Source organism: Cottoperca gobio, chromosome 14, assembly GCF_900634415.1.
Source record: "Cottoperca gobio chromosome 14, fCotGob3.1, whole genome shotgun sequence".
NCBI lineage: Eukaryota > Metazoa > Chordata > Actinopteri > Perciformes > Bovichtidae > Cottoperca > Cottoperca gobio.
Window position 1 is genome coordinate 4,146,483 of NC_041368.1, and position 19,765 is coordinate 4,166,247.

General features: G+C 38.7%; 1 protein-coding gene across 1 annotated transcript; it reads left to right on the plus strand.

Moving 5' to 3' along the window:
- The first annotated feature begins 1,936 nt into the window (after nt 1-1,936).
- Nucleotides 1,937-19,765, plus strand: clmpa (CXADR like membrane protein a). The gene is made up of 7 exons (XM_029447910.1): nt 1,937-2,039; nt 7,012-7,169; nt 8,759-8,957; nt 10,972-11,139; nt 12,089-12,211; nt 15,475-15,616; nt 15,963-19,765. The coding sequence occupies exons 1-7, from the start codon at nt 1,937-1,939 to the stop codon at nt 16,336-16,338; spliced, it is 1,269 nt and encodes a 422-aa protein (XP_029303770.1). The 3' UTR covers nt 16,339-19,765.

Sequence of the window (19,765 nt, forward strand, 5' to 3'; positions counted from 1 at the left end):
TTCTATCATTTTTAGACAACAACAATAAACATTGGATTTTGCTGAATCAAAGAACCTGATCGTCTTCTCTGAGACGTTCTGTGATCATACAGGGAGAAACCCGTCAGACAGAGGGACACACAGCATACACCTGCAGCAGCTCCCTCTCACCCCGTATCCTCCACCGACATGAAGAGCACACAGCTGATTCATCTCACTTTCAAGCTTCAACTTTGGAATATTCCCATAAGCAAACCCATGATCAAAAAGGTGACATGTCCTTCTCTGGGGTTTTTGAAAGTGTTACAGTATAGAAGATCTCTGAATAAAGTGAAAGTGATATAACAAAAATGGCAATTATTACAACATTTATCTTTTATCACAAAATAACATATTATATATCCGACACACTGTGGGTGGATCTCTGCTTTATACTGAGATGTATAAGTATTATAGTATATATGGGATACTGTGTATCATTCTGTGCACGTCTGTTCAAGGGTATCACTCACAATCAATTATCTTTTACATCTGCTGGATTTACAAAAGGGTTTATTTCCACATCTCTTTTTGTGAAATCCACCCACACATGTGCAGCACTGAAACATAATGTTTTCTTCTTCTTCTCAGAGTCAAGAGTTTATATTAGTAACTTTAGTAACTGGGTATCACGCTCATTCGCAGAATATTAAACTCTTCCAAACTTTTCTCAAGCAAGTGATTGTTTGCTTCTCGTTCAGGGAGAGTTCGTGATTTGCTTTTTGCTTGTGACACAATTCTCAATAATGATGTTCAACACAAATATAGTTCACCTTTATTTTAAAATGAACATTTGTCTTTTATTTCTTAACTTGTTAGTACAGTTATATATGTTTTAATTGTCAGTGATGAGTTTAGTAAACCGGTTGATAAGGAAAGGCTGATGATGGTCATGATGAAGCTGAGGTTAGTTAAGAAAATGAAGGAGAAAGGTATTTTGTCTCCTGTATGTAAAATGAGTCATTTAAATTCATTACTTAATCAAGTATTTCACTTCACGTATTCCATTATTAGACAGGAAAGCACAGCAAGAGTGGTGAGAGGAGAACAGGAGAGAGGAGGAGGAGAAGTCCTGGATCATGTGTGTGTCTGAAGCCCTTTCCTTGTCAGCCGACGCACTAAATGTCTTCCAGGCGGTGCAAAGTAAAACTCACGCACTTCCATGTCGCTGCTGGGGAAAATACTCGGGGAAACTCTGCAAAGACACATCGCTGACTTGTTTCTGTTGTTTCTGAATGTCACATTTCAGGTCAATAAGAATATTCACGTACCAAGTGAGGTGGAGATACAGGATTCCAAGTCACATCTTACAGTAGCTTAGAGATAAAGCTGACAGTATCATATCATCTTTGACAGGCTTTAGATCTGATGCAGGAAACACTGCAAACAAGCAGAGTCAACCCAACACAAAGCTCCACCTCATAGATTAACTTTATATTAATGATTTAATAGTGCATGTAAAACACATTTTATTGAATCTTATTGATTTGTTGATCACAATTGTTTTAATTCCTCAAAGAAACTGAATTCACGACGCCTCTGAGTCTGAGTCTGTGTGGCTTTAAGGGATTCTGTGAGTCACAGTGAAGTATGTAGAGATCAGCATAGATCAAACACGCAGATACAGCACACATTTTAAATGTAGAGATAGTAGGAGTACGATCAGACTGTAAGCCTGAGAGTTCCTCATAAAAACTTACAGTACAGGGATATAAAAGATATTCTCCTATTCCCATTTTAACTCTATACATAAGTGAGTTTACACTTCTTTTATTGCTCTGTTTAGCATCCCGCCATCCTTAAATTACAAGAAAGTATCTATATAGTTTACTTTTGTTGCACAGATAATGCAATTAGCTGGGAAGTGTTTCTTCCTCACAGGCCAAAGCAATAGCAGTCGCAGCAACAGACATAAAAGATGATTCATTCTGAGAGCCAGTTCCCCTGCTCCTCCTCAAGTGTTCAAGGCTGCAGTGAAATGATCGCATGCTTCAGTGAGCAGCTAATGCGCAGAGAAACAGGTACAGCAGCAGGGTGGAGGCACGTCAGATAACATAACATATACATACATTATGCACTGGGTGTCAGAGTTACTCTCTGTAAGCTGGCAAACATTCACATTACAAGTAATTATCAAACAAGAACACTTCATCTACATCCTTCTTTGGAGGTTGTTTGAGCAAATGTCAGAAATGGAAACAATTTATTCACAACAAATTCTTACATCTTTGCTTTATGACCACTCACTCTTTTTTTTGGATTTGTCTGAAATCTAGTAAACAGACAACCTTTTACATGTTTAGCTATAACTGTGTTTGTGTACTGAAGGTTGAGTTTGAGCTCTTCCAGTATTCCAGAGGAAGCAGACTGGTGGTGTCTTTTTTCCATTTTGGGTCATGAAGTTATGACATTTACTTGGTGTCCCTCATGGTCCTGTGCAGTGGTGCAGTGTAGCAATGCTCTCTGCACTGTGAGGGCACGGTGCCAGATCTTGGCTGACACAGAATCGTACTGGTTAATATGCTGCAGGTCCATGGTGCAGTCTGCTTTACATTACATTCAGACTCTATGTGCTCTCATCGTCGGCACAGTGCAATGATAACATCCAGGCTTTTTTGATCATTTAGTTTATTAAGTAAAGTAGGTATTTCCATGTGTGCTGAGACACCAGCTACAGTATATCTTCAGATGTCTATCAAAAGTAAACAGATGTGGTTCTTATTATTTGTACAATCTGTATACGGAGCAGCAGCTGCAGTTCCACAGTCTGGCGATATAATATCAATCAATAGAAAAACCAATCAAGCAGAACCAGAGATATCATCCTTGCCACCTACATTTCCCACAATGCAACTTAACCGTATGGTCAGAGATTTGTGTGTGTTTTTCTAGTAGCTGCTAATGTTGCCTGGAGCAGCAGGCTGCAGAAGTCTGTTAAACGTTCTTCTTTCTAACTCCACATATCGAGATTTCTTTCATTTTCAAGCTTGTAGTCTTCAGCCCCAACCGGCGCTCAAGTGACATTCCTCACGGCCTTTCTTTTTAAAATCCCACTTCACAAAGCTTCCTCTGGAGTCAAAAAGGCTTAATACAACTCTCACATATGCTGTGGTGCTTCCCAACACCTGTAAACAGACTGTGAAGAGCTCAAATCAAAGGAGTTCCCTTTAAAGCAAAATGGGTTTCTTATAAGAAACTGTATAAGCAGTCCTGTCTGGATGCATCATATTTCACAGTGATGTAGTTGGACGTAGAGCCAGCTGATACTGCACCGTCTCTGATCTAATGATCTATTTCAGGCTACAAGATACCAAGAACACATCGTCAGCGTAGTGCTGCTATTGTTTGTAGTGACTGCAACACTACGCTTAGCTCAGCTACCCTGATGGACTTTAACACTCAAGATTTGAATGAACTGTGTATTTATTTTCCAAGGAGCTCCTCCTGCAAAAGTATGAATATGAATAAAATCTGAGCAAACACCTCATGACACGGTAACTAAAAATCATCAGGCATATGTTTTTAAAAACTGCAACAATAGAAAAAGAAATAGACGTGTTGGCTGCTGTTGTGCATCAAGCTGTTATTTTGTTTTACTGAGCTGCTTGTCCTTTCATAATGATACGTACACACTGATTTAGATAGAGTGAGCCTGTGATGAATGATTTATGTTATCTGCACTTGTTGGTCTGTCTTTACTAGAAATTAAGTTATTGTTTGGGGTTACTCTTGCATTGGAAGGTGAGACGAACAGTGAAATACTAGAAAGCCTTCCAGGAAACTAGTTTTAGTGTAACTTACCTGCCTTATTGTATATGTGTACTGTAAGTGTGTGTTTTGTTAGTAATTTGCCACCTTGTTCATTTAAAGGCTGTCGTCTCTGGTCTACCATTTTGCTTAACTCAGCCACTCTTTCTGACGTCGTCCAACAAGCCGAGATTCAATTGCCCCACATGCAGCCGCACAAAGAGCCAAAACACCTCAACACAGCATGGCTCCTCCTTACACGACACGGGAAAAGAACATCCTGTTTCTCCAAACTGCGATAAATAATAATACAATAAAGAAATTGATTTTACAATTTTACAAATAGTCAATTTTCCCCACTCCTTCAGCCAGCTGCTCGAATCCTCCCACACTTCCAGGTTCCTCTGTGTCTGATTTGTCTACATTATTTTTCTTCTTCTTTCATTCCTGCTCGTCTACACTCACACATGCGTCCCAGCAATCTTTCATCTTCTGTCCCTTCAGATGGGAGCTCCCTTGCCTCCCACCTACAGTCAGATTTCCTGGAGCATCGACAAAAGGGGACAGATCGATCTTACTACTGATAGATATCGATGCCCTCAACTCAGCCAGAAATAAACAAGCAGATCACCAGATGTGGTTAAAACCGGAACGCAGAATAAATTATTATTTATAATTATAAATGATTAATAATAATAATGCACAAACAATAATACTATTCTTTGTGCAGCTATAGCCCTGGAAACACCTTCCATTACCCTTTACTCCAGTTCTGAGCTACCAGTCTGACACATGTCACACATATATTTAATAACACCCCATATAACACATGCATGGAAGAGGAGAAGACACTTCTTTGAGCCACCGCTCTACAACAAGATGAAGAAAAAAACTATTAGAAGATCCAGGAGAAATCATGAGTTTTGCACTCCTTTCCTTTTTTAAATGTTTCTATTTTAATTGTTCTTCCTAAGATCAGAGCTTTCTGTGGTACCAGCCTCAGAGCTCAGTTGATGTGCTGACTTGCATATGAGCAAGCAGGCAGGAAGGGGGTGTGATATTCCACGGCTTGAAGGGTAACTGGGCCCTCTGCGTCCCGCTGGCTCCCACTGCCACTATAATTGGTCCACTGAGAAGTCTACTGGGAGGAGCAGGAGGGAGTTTATTGGAGCACAACTCACCCCAGGGTTTCTGACACTTTGCCAACAGGCTCCGGACATTTTGTGGCGATAATCGCAGGCAGGAGTGTGCCTGCACGTGTGCCACATGCATGCACACACACACACACACATAGATATACAGAAGCACACACTCAGACACATTGTGTCCATAATCATGCACGCACATAGCTCATTCGAGACACATGCTTGTTTGTATCGTATCTATTCGTTCTACAGCTAATGGACGTATATATATATATATATATATGTCATGCATGCACATGCTCAAACACCACCACACACTCAAGCCTGTTGATACTCATAAACATACAAGCATTTCCTTTAGCTAACATACACATACAGAAAAATACAAATGCAAACATATTCTCAATTTTGCATAGATTCTATAGGTAAAACACACACCTGTACATACTGCACACACCTGCCGAAAACACATTGACGTCATCTGCTAATAACACACACAGGCACACATTAAAACTGGTATACACACTGAGTAGCATTTGAAACCCAAGCACATGCACACACTTTGAGGCTGCCCACACACACATTTTGCAGTTCTATTTTTGCTCTCCAACAAATGTGTCCAGCCAGCAGGACATCACAGTCCATACAGTTGATCAGTGTCCAAGGAAGGATAAATAAATAAAAGAGGAAACAATTGGAAGCTCAGGCTTTCATCCTGCGCCTCTTGGTAATTCCATCCCAGTAAGCAGTGCCAGTATAACTCTGTGTCCTGCTGCGGTTGGTAAGCTGATATCCCCTCTGGATCTTACCCATTGTCCCATGTATCCTTTTTATGTTGGGATTATTATTAGTGTAACCTGCGGCAGACTGCGGGTTGTGTGTATGTGTGTGTGTGTATGTGTGTGTGTGTGTGTGTATATAGTTCTCCATTACCGATGGTTGAAAGTTGATCTGTAATGTGGGTGGGTTTAAATGTATCTGTGGTGGCACTTTGTATGGTGGAAAGTATTTCAATTGATTATTTGCTGTAGGTGAAATAACCTCCAAACACATTCACATTGATTTAATCTCCTGAACTGTGCATTTATTATGTCCGCCTTTAAATACCAACAACATCACCTTCACTTCACCTGATCACCTGATCACTTCACCTGATCATTTCATTCAAGCTCTTGCTGTCCATCTAATCTAATGCCTCATGTTCATCTTCAATCTACGGCAATCGTAGATGACTTAATGGCACGGCCTTAAGTATAATTTTATATCATCTTTAATTACAATTTTACTGTAACTTTATTGTTTCTTGATATGTACAATGTATTCTATAATTATCTCTACCGGGCATTAGCCTTTGGTTAAGATGATTCACAATTTTTACTGTTTCATACCGTCACTAGGCAGTGTGAAATGAAAATGAAAGCCGTACCTAGTCTGTTGCAGGCCACTGACATTCATAGAAACGTCTGGTCTCATTTTGAACTGAGCATTGAGCATCGGCAGATTAATTCCATGCCTGATATGTTATGATCCACTGAAGTTAGGAATTATACGAGAGGAATAAATTCCCGTTCGTTTTACTTTTGCCGCCATCTTGATTGTAAGGGAACCTGGAGGGACAATTCAGTGAGATTCAACTCTTCTTTGTTTGAGAGGGGAGAAGGAAACACCTGTTGGACATCTGCACTCTCAGAGTGTATAGTATTAGATTAAATTCAGTTTTTGATATCAACAGCACAGCATCGAACTCATTGAAAATAACGTCTTGTCTAACAACAATGTGTGTTTGTGTGAAAAGGAAAAGTGCTGCTTTGCTGCAAAATGAAATTGCTACAGTGAAATCTTCAATCTTCTTCTTTGCCTTCAATTGCATGAGCTCAGACTTTCTAATCCCACAGTTTTAAAACTGACTTGTGCCGTATTCAGCGCTTTAGTCAGAAATATTGCTCATGTGAGAATAGCTTGTTGGTTGACTGGAGTTTATTAAAAGTTACATGGAACTGTTTTGTGCTGTTTTGGTCTGATTATACCCGGAACTACACTTTTATTAATATTGCACATCTGATACAATGAGCAATAATCTTGGGCTGTTTTGTCTCTACAGTTCTGCTGGGTGTGCTGATGACATGCGCCCAGACGGAGATGAAGAGGGTTGTTGGAGAAAATGCCACGCTGCCCTGCCACCATCAGTTCTGGGTGGGGGATGACCCCACTCTTGACATTGAGTGGCTGCTTCTCAAGCCAACCAACAGGCAGAGAGTGGTAAGTGTCTCTCCATGCAAGAGCTTCAGTGTTTATTGAGGTTGGAACACACTAGATATCAAACTAATGTTCATTAGAGTCTACATTACATTTTAACTGTTGAGGCACCAGATGAGACTCAGAGGGAAGTGTAGAAATAATTTACAATATATTAAGAGCATGAGAATCAACATTACCCGACAAAGCATACATTACTACATGTTTCTTTCAAAATTGAAAGAATGGAATCTGTCATGTTGACATCTATTTCATATAAATGTTATTATGCCACAGAAATGCATTAATTCCTTGAAGTCAGAGCTAACAGCTAACATTAACAGAGGTTCCTTTGAGAAACATTAAGATGTGTTTCAGGTCTATTGAGTAATAATGAGTATTGGTCAAATATAAAGTATAATGTTATCATTATGTGTTCAAATGTAATCTATTAAAATGTATACAGTTGTTTAAAGGTGATCTTTTCACAGCAATATAAAATAGATTAACTTCCTAACACTAGCTGTAAGTAACACTACTAATGTCAAGATTTATTTTAAATCAAAGCACAAATCTAAATAAAAATACAATATTTTTTTTGTTATCGAATTGGGTGTTGAGAATTGTGGAATATCACTAGTATTGGTATCGAATACTAAATGTCTGGTATTGTGACATCTCTAAAAGCAGTGGGAAGGTTTCTGAGCAATATTTGTAATTTTATTGTGTTGTTTATTAATTTAGCAATAAATATACTACATTTACATAAGCCTAGCATATGTGTCCACTACCATGTTCATACGTGTAATAAATATATGAAAAACCTTCCTTTAGGGTACATTTTGAACAGATGAAAAATGTGCAATTAATTTGCGATTAACTGTGGACAATCGTGTTTTAATCGCTATTGAATATTTTAATCGATTGACAGTCAAACATTTTAACTTCATTTAAATATAAATATGAATAATGTTAATAGTCGATCGACAGACATCTTGCTGATACATGTAATTACTAATAATAATAATAATTTAAAAAACACGTAATTACAATAGACAAGAAAGCTGAAAGAACACTGTGTGTTCGTAGATACTGCATTTTCACCTCACGTTGAAGATTATCTGAAGGCAGCTTCTGTATATTTTAGGAATCAATAAGTATATATATAAATAAATATATATAGTATAAGTAGTTCAGATGCAAGAATTGATTTGAAAAAATATCATGAGCCTAAAGATGCAAGTGACTGTAATGGTCAAGCTTTTATCATCAAGATTATGGTGTGATTACAAAATGTGTCATGATCTTGATAAAAAAAAAAACACATTTAGAGATACATTATTGTATTACATTATGGGCGGGAGTAGCTCTGACATCTCTGCAATAGTGTGCATGTTAATGTATTCTGGGTGTCTATTTGTGTAAAAGAAAGATAATAGAGTGATAATAGAGTAAATAAAATACCTCTGTTCTATATTACCTATGTCCTCTCTGGCCTTCTGTAGGATATACTTGCTAGTTGTTATAGAGAACTTCCACATTGTTGTACTGTATGTGTCTTACCTTGTTTACCCCATCACAAACCCACCCACCTATTTCACCTCCCCCACCAGGTGATAACCTTCTTTGCTGGACGGGTTTTTGACCCCAATGAAGTAGAGCGTAGCCGTGTAGCCTTCGCTGGAGAGTACTTAAAAGGTGACGCCTCTCTGCTGATCAGTGACTTGTCTCTAACAGACTCAGGAGAGTACAGCTGTAAAGTCAAGACCGGTGCACAATACCACTGGAGCACCATCAGCCTCATAGTGCTGGGTAAGTGGCAGACTGCACTTAGGTTAAATAAGAAAAAAGGGAGGGAGAAATCATGAGAACACTATACAACTGAAAGTGTCATGTAACCCCGAACTACTGCATTCAATGTAGTGCAGCACATTGTATTATTCTGATAGAAAGTCCAGACCAATGATTTGTCCTGTGGTGCTTTCATCTACTTGTAAAATAATAATCTACACCTATATAAGATTACATTTGAATTCACTGTAGTTCTCATCCTTTGTGATTTTCTCTCTGGAAATGCTATTGAAAGCTTGTTGCTCTGTATACATATGATATGGTCACTGTACATTTCTTTAATAAGGTTTGAGTTCAGCAACGTGTTTGGAATTCAATTCCTCAATCAGCCGACTCTCATTGATTGCACATTATGTTGGTGTTAAATGTGTAAAGGATCGCAGCACATCTATAATGCATACAGTTCCATAAGAAGAGAAAACACCTTCTTACTATCCAATACATCACTGGAATAAACAAACCCCAGCAGATAGTGCTATCCCTTTTTAAATTATTTATTGCATCCTCTTCCAGTCTAGTGGGGCCGCTCCGTTTCCCAGAGGCAGCTTAACCTTCACACATTAAGCATCAAGTCAGTTCTTAAAGCAGTGCAATTCCACTCCACAGTACATCCTTTTCAAGAGAATACTATATTTTAAAAGTAACAAAAGCACAATACATATTATAATTAAGTTCAGCAGCGTCTGCAGTGCTTTACATAACATCTGCTTCCTATATATTAAACGTGATTCAGACATTTACAGCTGCAGTAAATGCTGGCAGTCAGATTACATCAGGCTATTCTGAGCAGTGACGCAGGTAACAGCCAATAAAATCACTATGCTGATTGAATTTTGGAAATGTTGGAATGGGTTTCATGTCTATGAGCAAATGCAGTGTAGTGCATTGAAGTCAAAGAAAGCTACATTTGCCTTCAACACTGTTCTGAGAGGCTGATGGTCTGTCACAGGTCTCCTCCTCATCCTAAATATGTCACAACGGCTCAAGATTCAAATGGTTGACTGTAGATCACACAAGGTCATAAAGTTTCACATTGACGACGCCCTCCCTGAAGGGAAAGCTCTCTTTTATTTTGTGTTTTTTCTGCATTTCATCCACAAACATATCTTGCCAGGCTAATGCGATTCATAGCTGGCCAGTGTGTTTCCTTTTTGCAACACATGGTTACCGACCACTGGCACAGCCAAAGAGAGGGAGAGAAGGAGACAGATTTCTAAATAAATTATATTTTAAAAACAGCTACACTGGACACTGTACAAGCTGGACACTCTTACTTTTACATGTTCTGAGACTGTGAGGTAAAATTGAAGATACTCTGTTGGTCAAAGACAGAGTGGATTTAAAATTGTAATGCTTAAAATGTCAGTTTATGTGGTTAACAAACACTCCTTGGCTTACTCCTTCCTTATTAAAAGAAACGACTATATTGAGAGCAAATGACTGACTGTAAATGTGGCTCCAACATGGTGACCATAAATAGCATCAAATGGTTTTTGACTTAAGGATCATAACTTTTAAGGCCTGGATGAAATGCATTTACATTACCAGCTGTTTTGTTGACAGTTTATGAACTAACATTACCATGTTCAGTATGTGTCTGAAAGCTCCACTTTGAGACACACATATTTAAGTAACAATCTCTTGATGCCAGACTGATTTACACTCTGGACTGAACAAGTGAGGGAAGCCCTATATGGCAAAGTCAGCATACAGTAGCCATCTGCACTGAGCACTGATTAGTTATGTAGTTCCCACTAGGAACAAGTGTCCAAGTCTAAATCTAGTGTTTTACACAATGTATACGAGGATGTACTGCAACACAAATCTTTTAAACACAAATCCACATTTTTACAATAGGAAAATCCTTTCTTGTTATGCTTCAGCTTATAGAGAGCACCAATCTTCTTTGGAGAAAGTGTGTGAGGAAACAGCATGTAAGAACATCTGTGTGTGTACCTGTTTTGTGTATTCGCAGTAAAACCGTCCAAGCCGCGGTGCTGGATGGAGGGCAAACTGTTGGAGGGCGGTGATGTTAAGATGAGCTGCAAGTCTGCTGATGGCTCTGATCCCCTCCACTATAAGTGGGAGAGGGTTATGGACAAGGGCAAGTATGCAGGCAAGCTGCCTCCACTGGCCCTGTTAGGTAGGTCTACTCACACACTGCAGCATGTGTCCGCCTGTCAGTTGAATTTGAATTTATTTGATATGATAGGGACGATGCTATTTATAGTTTCAATACAGAGCATGAAACTGATGTGCTGCTCAGATAGTTTATAGTTGCATATTTGTATTTGTTGCAAATGTTCAACTCGTGTCCCTATTTGGGCTTTTACAGAGTGTAGTTAACATGTACATCTTTCAGTATTATAAAACCACAATACATACCAATATAGATAACATACAGTAAACTACACATAATACAATACACATACTGCAGTAAATACACCTTGGTAATATACAGTACATGTGTTAAAAATGGGTACAGCTCTGCTTTGCTTTGAACCAGAACTTAATCTTTGTTGTGAAAGATTTGGAATTAATTTGTTATCCAAATCCAAAATGTCAATACAAACTAGATGCTTTAGCAAAAAAGAAAAAGAAAAGAAAGGACTCTATGCAATGTGTCACCACACAGATTTGTAGGAGTGAACGGGTTGAGATGTATCAGCTGAGAGTAGAGTGTCTCTCTTTATCAGCTGTGTAGGCAAAATACACAAGTGGACAGGGATTCAGTTCAAGAAAAGCTGGTGGTTATATTTCAGCTCTTTGACTTTATTGCTTTTTGCGCTGACTCCAGCAGTCTGCTGTTATAAGTTAAAAAGAAGTTCTGTCTACTCAAAGACTTTTTTTTAAATGCATGCTTCTTCTGACTACTCTTGTAAACATACAGTTTATGGCTTCAGAAGGTGACAATGAAAACAGTTGCAGCTTGCGTAAGAGAGAATCTTTTAAGAGTCATTCACAATGACTTTGTGTTTCCTCAACAGTACAAACATTTAATTCAACACAAATCCAGTCTTTCGGACCACAGAATGAGAGCAGAACACCCTCCATGAATACATGTCCTCTGTTCTCTTTGTTCATACTATCAGATTTGAAAAACCCGGAGATTGTGACGTTGAAAAACTTGACCAAGGAAAGCACCGGTGTCTACAAATGCACAGCCAGCAACGATGTGGGAGAAGAGAGCTGCACAGTGGAGGTCAAGATGCACTGTGAGTGGAAGACCCTTGCTGAACGCTGATTTGACATAAAATCTGCAATGATTCAGAAAAGGATGCCGCTGGCGCACACAGCATCGGAAATCCCACAAATGCAACCGCCCGTATTCCTACAGTGAAACCATTATTAACCAACCAAAACATGTAGTCATACTTGAAGTGCAATTTAAAGGATGAGAGTGACAACATTTCATGTTTTCTTATTGTCAAGAAAGCCAAAGATCAATACTGTCTGACTTCCCTACCCCTTCCCTCCCTAACACCTCACAGATATTTAGTTTTATTTTGAAAAGAGGCTTGTTATTAGTTGCGGTCTATTTTCTGTGGTGGATGAACACACGTTTGGTGCTCTAGTCTGGCAGCAGGACGGTATATGTGGGCTTGAGTCAAAATAAACTACAGTGTGTGTGTTCATAGTAATACACTGGGTTTATTTTTTAAGCTGTGCTCAACAAATCTTGATTGTATGAACTGATGGCAAATAAAATTAATCTAAAACAAGGTTACACTGTTAACAATGACACATTTAACAATGGTTTACTGATGAAATTACATCTGTATCAGAAATCTTCTGCACTAAATGGAATGTAAAATCCAAGATGGGGCACTTAGGATTTCATCACCACACTTTACCAATACATATATTTAGTCAAATCTGGATTTGAAAACACCCTGGATAAACAATATTATCTCATCAGAAAACTGTTTGATTTAGCCCTTTTTATTATTTGAGGACCCTTGTGGTAGTCTTGTACTGTATACCACTGGCTACCACTCACCATAAAAAACAGCTGTATTGCAAACTGCTGCTGCAACCTGCATGACATACTGCCCTCACTATTGATTGGATCTATCAATCACCAACTCAATCACCAGTTTACCCCAAGTGATGCAGCGCTAAACCCCAAGACCTCTAAAGGCAGCACAAGCAATGAAAAGTAATTCATGTACGATTTATTAGGACATGAGGTACAATTTGTTGCGGTATTCACCGTTCTAAAGTAGCAAAATGATTGGTTATAAATATTATACTCTCATTTTTTCGTTTTTATTTGAGTGAGATAAAATCTCTTTTACAATTGCGATCTGACCAAGAAGAGAGCTAAGTCATACGACGTGCACAAGCCAATCACATACATTCAATAAAATACAACACAATTCATATACAATGGGAAGGAGAGGTTGAATATGCATAGATAGTGCATAACACAAACACACACAGACAAAATCACTATGCATTGTAGCAAGAAATATTTCTAACAAAAACCTCTGTCAACCTTTGTTTAAAAGCATTAAAACCAAAGCCGTTTATTGGATCAAAGATTGTAGGTATTTTGTACAAAAACACATTTAGAGCATACAGTATGTACCTGGATAACCGGCCTACAATGGCCTTGTACATTAAAATATACTAGTGGCAAAGTAACCTTCTGACCAGATTGAACAATGTGCAGTGATACATCTTGTAGCTGGAGTGGGTCAAGTAGTGGTGCAAGCAAATCTGTAAATGGTATCAGCGTAGTCTAGTTGAGACAAGAATAGGACAGTAGACAGACGTTTACTTGAAGATGGAGTGAAACATAACTTTGCACTATATTATAAGCTCAATGAGAACTTACGATTCTTAGTTACAGTTCCAATGTGATGTTCGGAATTTAGATTTGTATTATATTATATTTTGTATTTATTTTATATTTATATGTATCAAAAAACTCAATACCAACACCGCTGGTCACAAATATTTGTATATATTATAGAAAACTAGAGGCCCCAAGATTGATCCTTGGGGAACAACAAGAGAAACAACATTACGAAACCTGATGAATTGTATACAATCAGTTAAATAACTCTGAAACCAACTGGCCACTTTACAACTAACACCAGCCAGGATATTAATTAACATGTGATGATCTAGTGCAGGGCTATTCAACTTCATTAGCAAGTGGGCCGAATAGGAAAATCACTGGGGGTTTGTGGGCCACATAATACTTTGTCAATAAATCACTACAAATAACTCTTAATAGTTAATAGTTACTAATACATGAAATTAACTAGTCACGTGCATCCCCTTTTTTCACTTTATTTGTATCACCTTAATTCATTACAGAAAGCAACCAGTCCATTCAACACAGTAGGAAAGCTATAGCTACAAGGCTTCACACAAAAGTGCAAAATGTTGCATCTTTAAAACCAAGGAGACATGAGTTGTTTTCCCAACAGGTCCAAGTCCACTCATGTAGAAAGAAAGATGAATATAATAAAACAGTATTCACCACATTACCAGTAAGTAGCCCTGTTTATAATATCCTCAACACTTCCAAGCATACATAAGGTGCTTTGAAAACAAGTCCATATCCATAAAATGAAATACTAAATGCAAATAGAACACAGTGAAACAGTAGCATCAGACTCACAATAACATACATATCTTACACATTTTTACAATTTAACAGTAAGTAGGCTTATTTGAATCATAAAGCAGATCTGTCTTTGCATTTACACTGCATCACATTAAGTCAGATGATGTACTCCTATAGAACTACCACACATATCAGACTTCTGTCATGTTGAGCCTGTTTGAGTCAGTGAGAGAAATTACACCTTTTTTTTTTATATTCAGAACTCAGGTTTCACATTGAACAGAAGCTCTTTTATTAAATTATATGTATCTTGTTTATGTGCACGTTTCCGTGTTTACTGCGTTACTTTGAGCATTCACATTCTCTCCTCTGCTTCGCGGGGCTCAGTCAGTCAGACACAGCGGAGGAGAGGAGACGAGAGAACTAAAACAATGCAGGGATGCTATCGTGGCTCTCTCTTGTCTCTTGCAGGCCAGAAAAAAGTTCAGAAGGGCCGTATGCGGGCCGCTAATTGAATAGGCCTGATCTAGTATATCGAATGACTTGGTTAGGTCTATAAACATAGTAACCCAGAATGACTTCTTCTCCATAGCAGCCTTTATGTCACCTAAGACTTTCAAACTAGCAGTCCCAGTGCTGTGCCTAGATCCGAAACCAGATTTGATGGGATTTAGGATATTGTGGGATTCTAGGTTGAGCAGGAAATACGATGGAAAATGTGTTTCAGTATGAATTTTTAAGCTTAATGTCAGTATACTCTTTTTTACCCAACTGTTTGTGTGTTTGTGTGTGTGTGTGTGTGTGTGTGTGTGTGTGTGTGTGTGTGTGTGTGTGTGTGTGTGTGTGTGTGTATGTGTGTGTGTGTGTGTGTGTGTGTGTTCTGTAATTTGTGTGTAGATGTAAGGGGAATGGGTGTGGTAGCAGGAGCAGTGGTTGGCGTATCCTTCGGGGTCCTCCTTATCATCCTCATCATCTGGTTGGTGTTCCGCAAAAAGGAGATGAAGAAATATGAAGAAGAAGAGACCCCAAATGAAATCAGGTATATTCCCTTAACAATATTATCATCAAAGTACTTTTCATCGAGATGATTCCCTAAATGACTGCATGAAATATTGGCACCATTTGTTACAACATTTTTCTTTTCAATTAGTTATTTGTTTGTTTGTAGACTAAACCTAAGCAATCATACTGTTAGCAATTTGTAAGTGTCAGGATGAATAATGCAGGCTGGTGGGGATTCCTCCCTATCAATATTGTAGCCAGTGACAGGGTAAAAAAGAGTGTTGAAGGCAAACAAACTTTCTGTGTCCAACTAAGTAGTAAATACATAACTTGAGATTGTGTATGTGTTTACTGGAAATCATGCAACCATGTGTTCATTTCAGGGAGGATGCAGAGGCTCCCAAAGCCAAACTGGTGAAGCCCAACTCCCTCTCTTCGTCCCGCTCTGGCAGCTCTCGCTCAGGCACCTCCTCCACTCAGTCCATGGTGCACAACATAGGGCTCCGAGGCCAACGAGCATGTGTTCCTGCAGTGGCGGCCCTCAAAGAAAACTGCCACGCCTCATCCTTCCCTCAGTCTCCACCTGGCTACAATCAGTCAGTTCACAAGACCCCTGAACCCCGTTCAACACCAACCTCCACGTCTACCTCCAACTGCAAGTCCAGCCCTCCCCCTAAACTAAGTCCTGCAAACCTGAGCCGCATGGGGGCCACTCCTGTTATGATCCCTGCCCAAACCAAGGCCTTCCAGACTGTGTAGAAGATGTAATCACAGAGAGGAAAAGACCAAGGCAGCCTCAGGACACGGCAACTAGCTGAACCCAAGAGTTAGACTCTGATAAAGATCCAGTTATATTATCTAGATATGTTCTCTCCATTCGCTATCTGGTGGATGCTTTCAGCAATTTAACTCTTTGAGAATCTCTGCTTTACACTAATAACATAGGAACAGGTGTTACCTGAGCAACATCTGAGATGAAGGTACTGTTTTATGGACTGTGATTTTGAAAGGCGAGGTATTAAAACTGAAGCAGCAGTTTGTTTCTTATGGAATGGGAGGGATGCACGAAGCAGGGAGTGAATGTGATGAGGTAATGTAATGAGGTAAAGTCAAAAACGTGAGCCAGAGTGACATTTGATGAAATTATTAGATTACACAGCAACTTTTCTCTTTTTGCAGAAGACAACAGGCTGCTCACAAATACACCTGAAGAGGTTAGTTCATAAAAGAATAAGAAAAAAGGAACAAACTTGAACACATTCTTACATACAGTACACCGCTTTACACCTGTTGCAAATGACTGAACTGTTGAAAGTAGTTTAGGTTATTACAGTATATAAACTGGATGAATGGCTCTGATTGTATAAACAGACTTTATGTGGACGCTTCATATATCCATCCATACATGTGTCACATGCTATATGGACATAAATGATACTGAATCCCTTTGTCACCACTTCCTCTGTGCCGACTGAAGAATCATGTAGATGTGCACAATTGCCAGTTTCAGTGTAGTTTAAGTGTGGATTCATACAGGACACTTCATGTTCATACTATCTATACCTACCATGTCGAGGTTCGAAGAGAATTCAGAGAAGTGTGTGAGTTTTTTGGGGGAAATTTTATTTTCAGGATCATGGAGCTCTTATATTTTTGAAGATTGTTACAGGGTTAAATAGAGGCCCGACTGAGAAAGTGCCACATTGTGATGGTTTACATTTTATGTGTTACTTTTATCTTGTTTTGTGTAGTATACCTTTTTTTTATCCAAGAATGAAGAACTGTATGAATGTGATGCTAAATGAGATGTGTTATACGCAGTGTTTTTCCTCAGCACTAAGTTAGTTAGAACTCTCCCATGTTAAAATGTTTGTTTTGAATTGAAATGAGCTTTATATGACTCATTGAAACATTTATATTGAGAGAAAATACCCTTCTGCACTCTAAATACATTAGAACTTAAATAATGATCTCTAAAGAGTGCCTTTGGTCATATCCATGCTCATTGTAATGATCAAACATATACAGTACTATTGACAGTGCAACACATTGCAAATTGTCTTTCACAAGGAGCAAGACACTAATCAGTTAATGTAGGTTTGGAGGGAGAGCTACATTTATATCTGACCTACTGCATACCAGCCATAGTCAACAGACAGACCGACGCACAGGACAGAATAAATCCTGCCCTTGTGCCTCATCTCCCATTCAGCAGAGAGGACAAAACTGATCCTTCTCCATTCCTCATTCTTCAATCACATTCCTTCCCTTCAATACATAATCTGCCTTTTATCCCTTTTCCTCTTTCCACTTGTCTTGTGAGTCTCACCACCTACTCTCTCTTCTCCCATGACACTGTACTTGATTCTAGTTATTTGCATGGTGGGGGAAGTTATACATAACCTTGATCCAAGGACGGAGCTTTGTCACTGTAGCGTTCAAAGCCGAAGTTACTGTACAATGACTTATATACTGTACGTATAATTCAGATATACCTATTATCAGTTAATCTCGGGGTGACTTAAAGCACCCAGTGTGCACACCTCTCTGACTGGAAAGTGATCTTCCAAACATGCACATAGCCCACCTGATCGGAGCAACACAGGTCACTCTATACTGTGGTCCTTATTTACTGGTACAGGCATCTTCTGCTTTTACAAACTACAGTGCACATGATCACTGATGTGTCAGAAAACATTTGCCACTAAGGTTAGAACATTCCACTGCATACACTGAAGTTTAGATTGTACATATCCTCTTCTTGTGGTACAGCAGTTCAATCAATATTCAGGAGCATAAACAGCCCTTTCCCAGAGCCAAAAACCCTGGAGCTGTTCCGTAGAATGTAAATTGGCAAAGTGATTGCATGGACTAAATTGAAACAGGTCAACAGCAGACAAGACATTATTGGAATGAAACAGAAGTACATTGCTTCTATCTCACAGAATGTTTTGTACTTTTTAATAAATTTAGCCGCTCATACAACAACACCTGGACAAATACAACCAAAACTATCTGCATAACAAGGTAGCACTAGAGGGAAGTGAGGAACATTCATTTTTTCAATGTGGGTGAACTGACCCTTTGATTAAAAAAAAACAGATGAGAGCCCCTTGACTAATCACTTTAACTATACTTTCCAATTTAGTAAAGATAAGCTGGGAGAACCACATTGGATCAAACCGTGAAAGGATTAGATGTCTCATCACAACTATACAAAATTCAACTCATCGCTTCAAAAACAGTCTTTGGTCATTAAATGGCCGACTGTATAAAGAAGCCAATTTGTGTCTGTGGATCTCTTGAGTTTTTAGCTTGTCCACAACTGCTCTTTTTAAGGGGCCAGTATACTCCATTAGAACTGCTTGTCAGAGGGTTGAAAAGCTTCTGAAACCCACTTTTCTGATGTCAAATTAGAGGCGCTGTGTCCAACCATTTCTGTACCCTTCCCAAACGGACAATCCAACATTCACACCCAGAAAAAGAAAAACGCTTTTGAACTTTCTCTCAGCTCTCTTTATTTTTAATTCATGTTTGGAAATATCACTGAAGCAGGCTGGGTCACATTTTCAGTGAAACAACACTCATATCTCCATTCATGTCCATTCCAAGTGAAAAAAAGCACCATTATCAATGCAACTGGGCCTCCGGAGCGTCTACCATGCATACAGTGTAAAGTGAAAAGAAATATATTTGGTTGAAATCCTCCAATAAAGGCTGAAGAATGATGGTTATATGCATGTTACAGATACTAAACTATAGGAAGTATTTTGTTATTTTTTGCGTCAACGCTTATATAGAGTGGAAATGATACTCCTTTAGATAAAATATAATGATCATAGAAATTCATCTGTAAATTCATAAATCTATATTTTTTGGTTTCCATTTTTTTCTGGATTTGTTCATTGTATGCATCCACTGAAAAGTACTATGTACCCTCTTGAAACTTCTTTATGTAAATCGGAAAGTCCTTCTACTGCTCACTGTACAGTTTGGCAACAACACAATGCCAGGGAGGGACGACTGTTCTCTCTCATCATATGTCAGGCTTTTATTTTGATGTGGGCTTAAACAAAAAGGTCATTTATATAGTCATCTGCTTGAGTGAAAGAGTGATATTTGTACAGAAACTCAGTGCCGTTTTTGTTTTCTTTTGTTATTTTATAAAAATAAAACTTTGAATGGA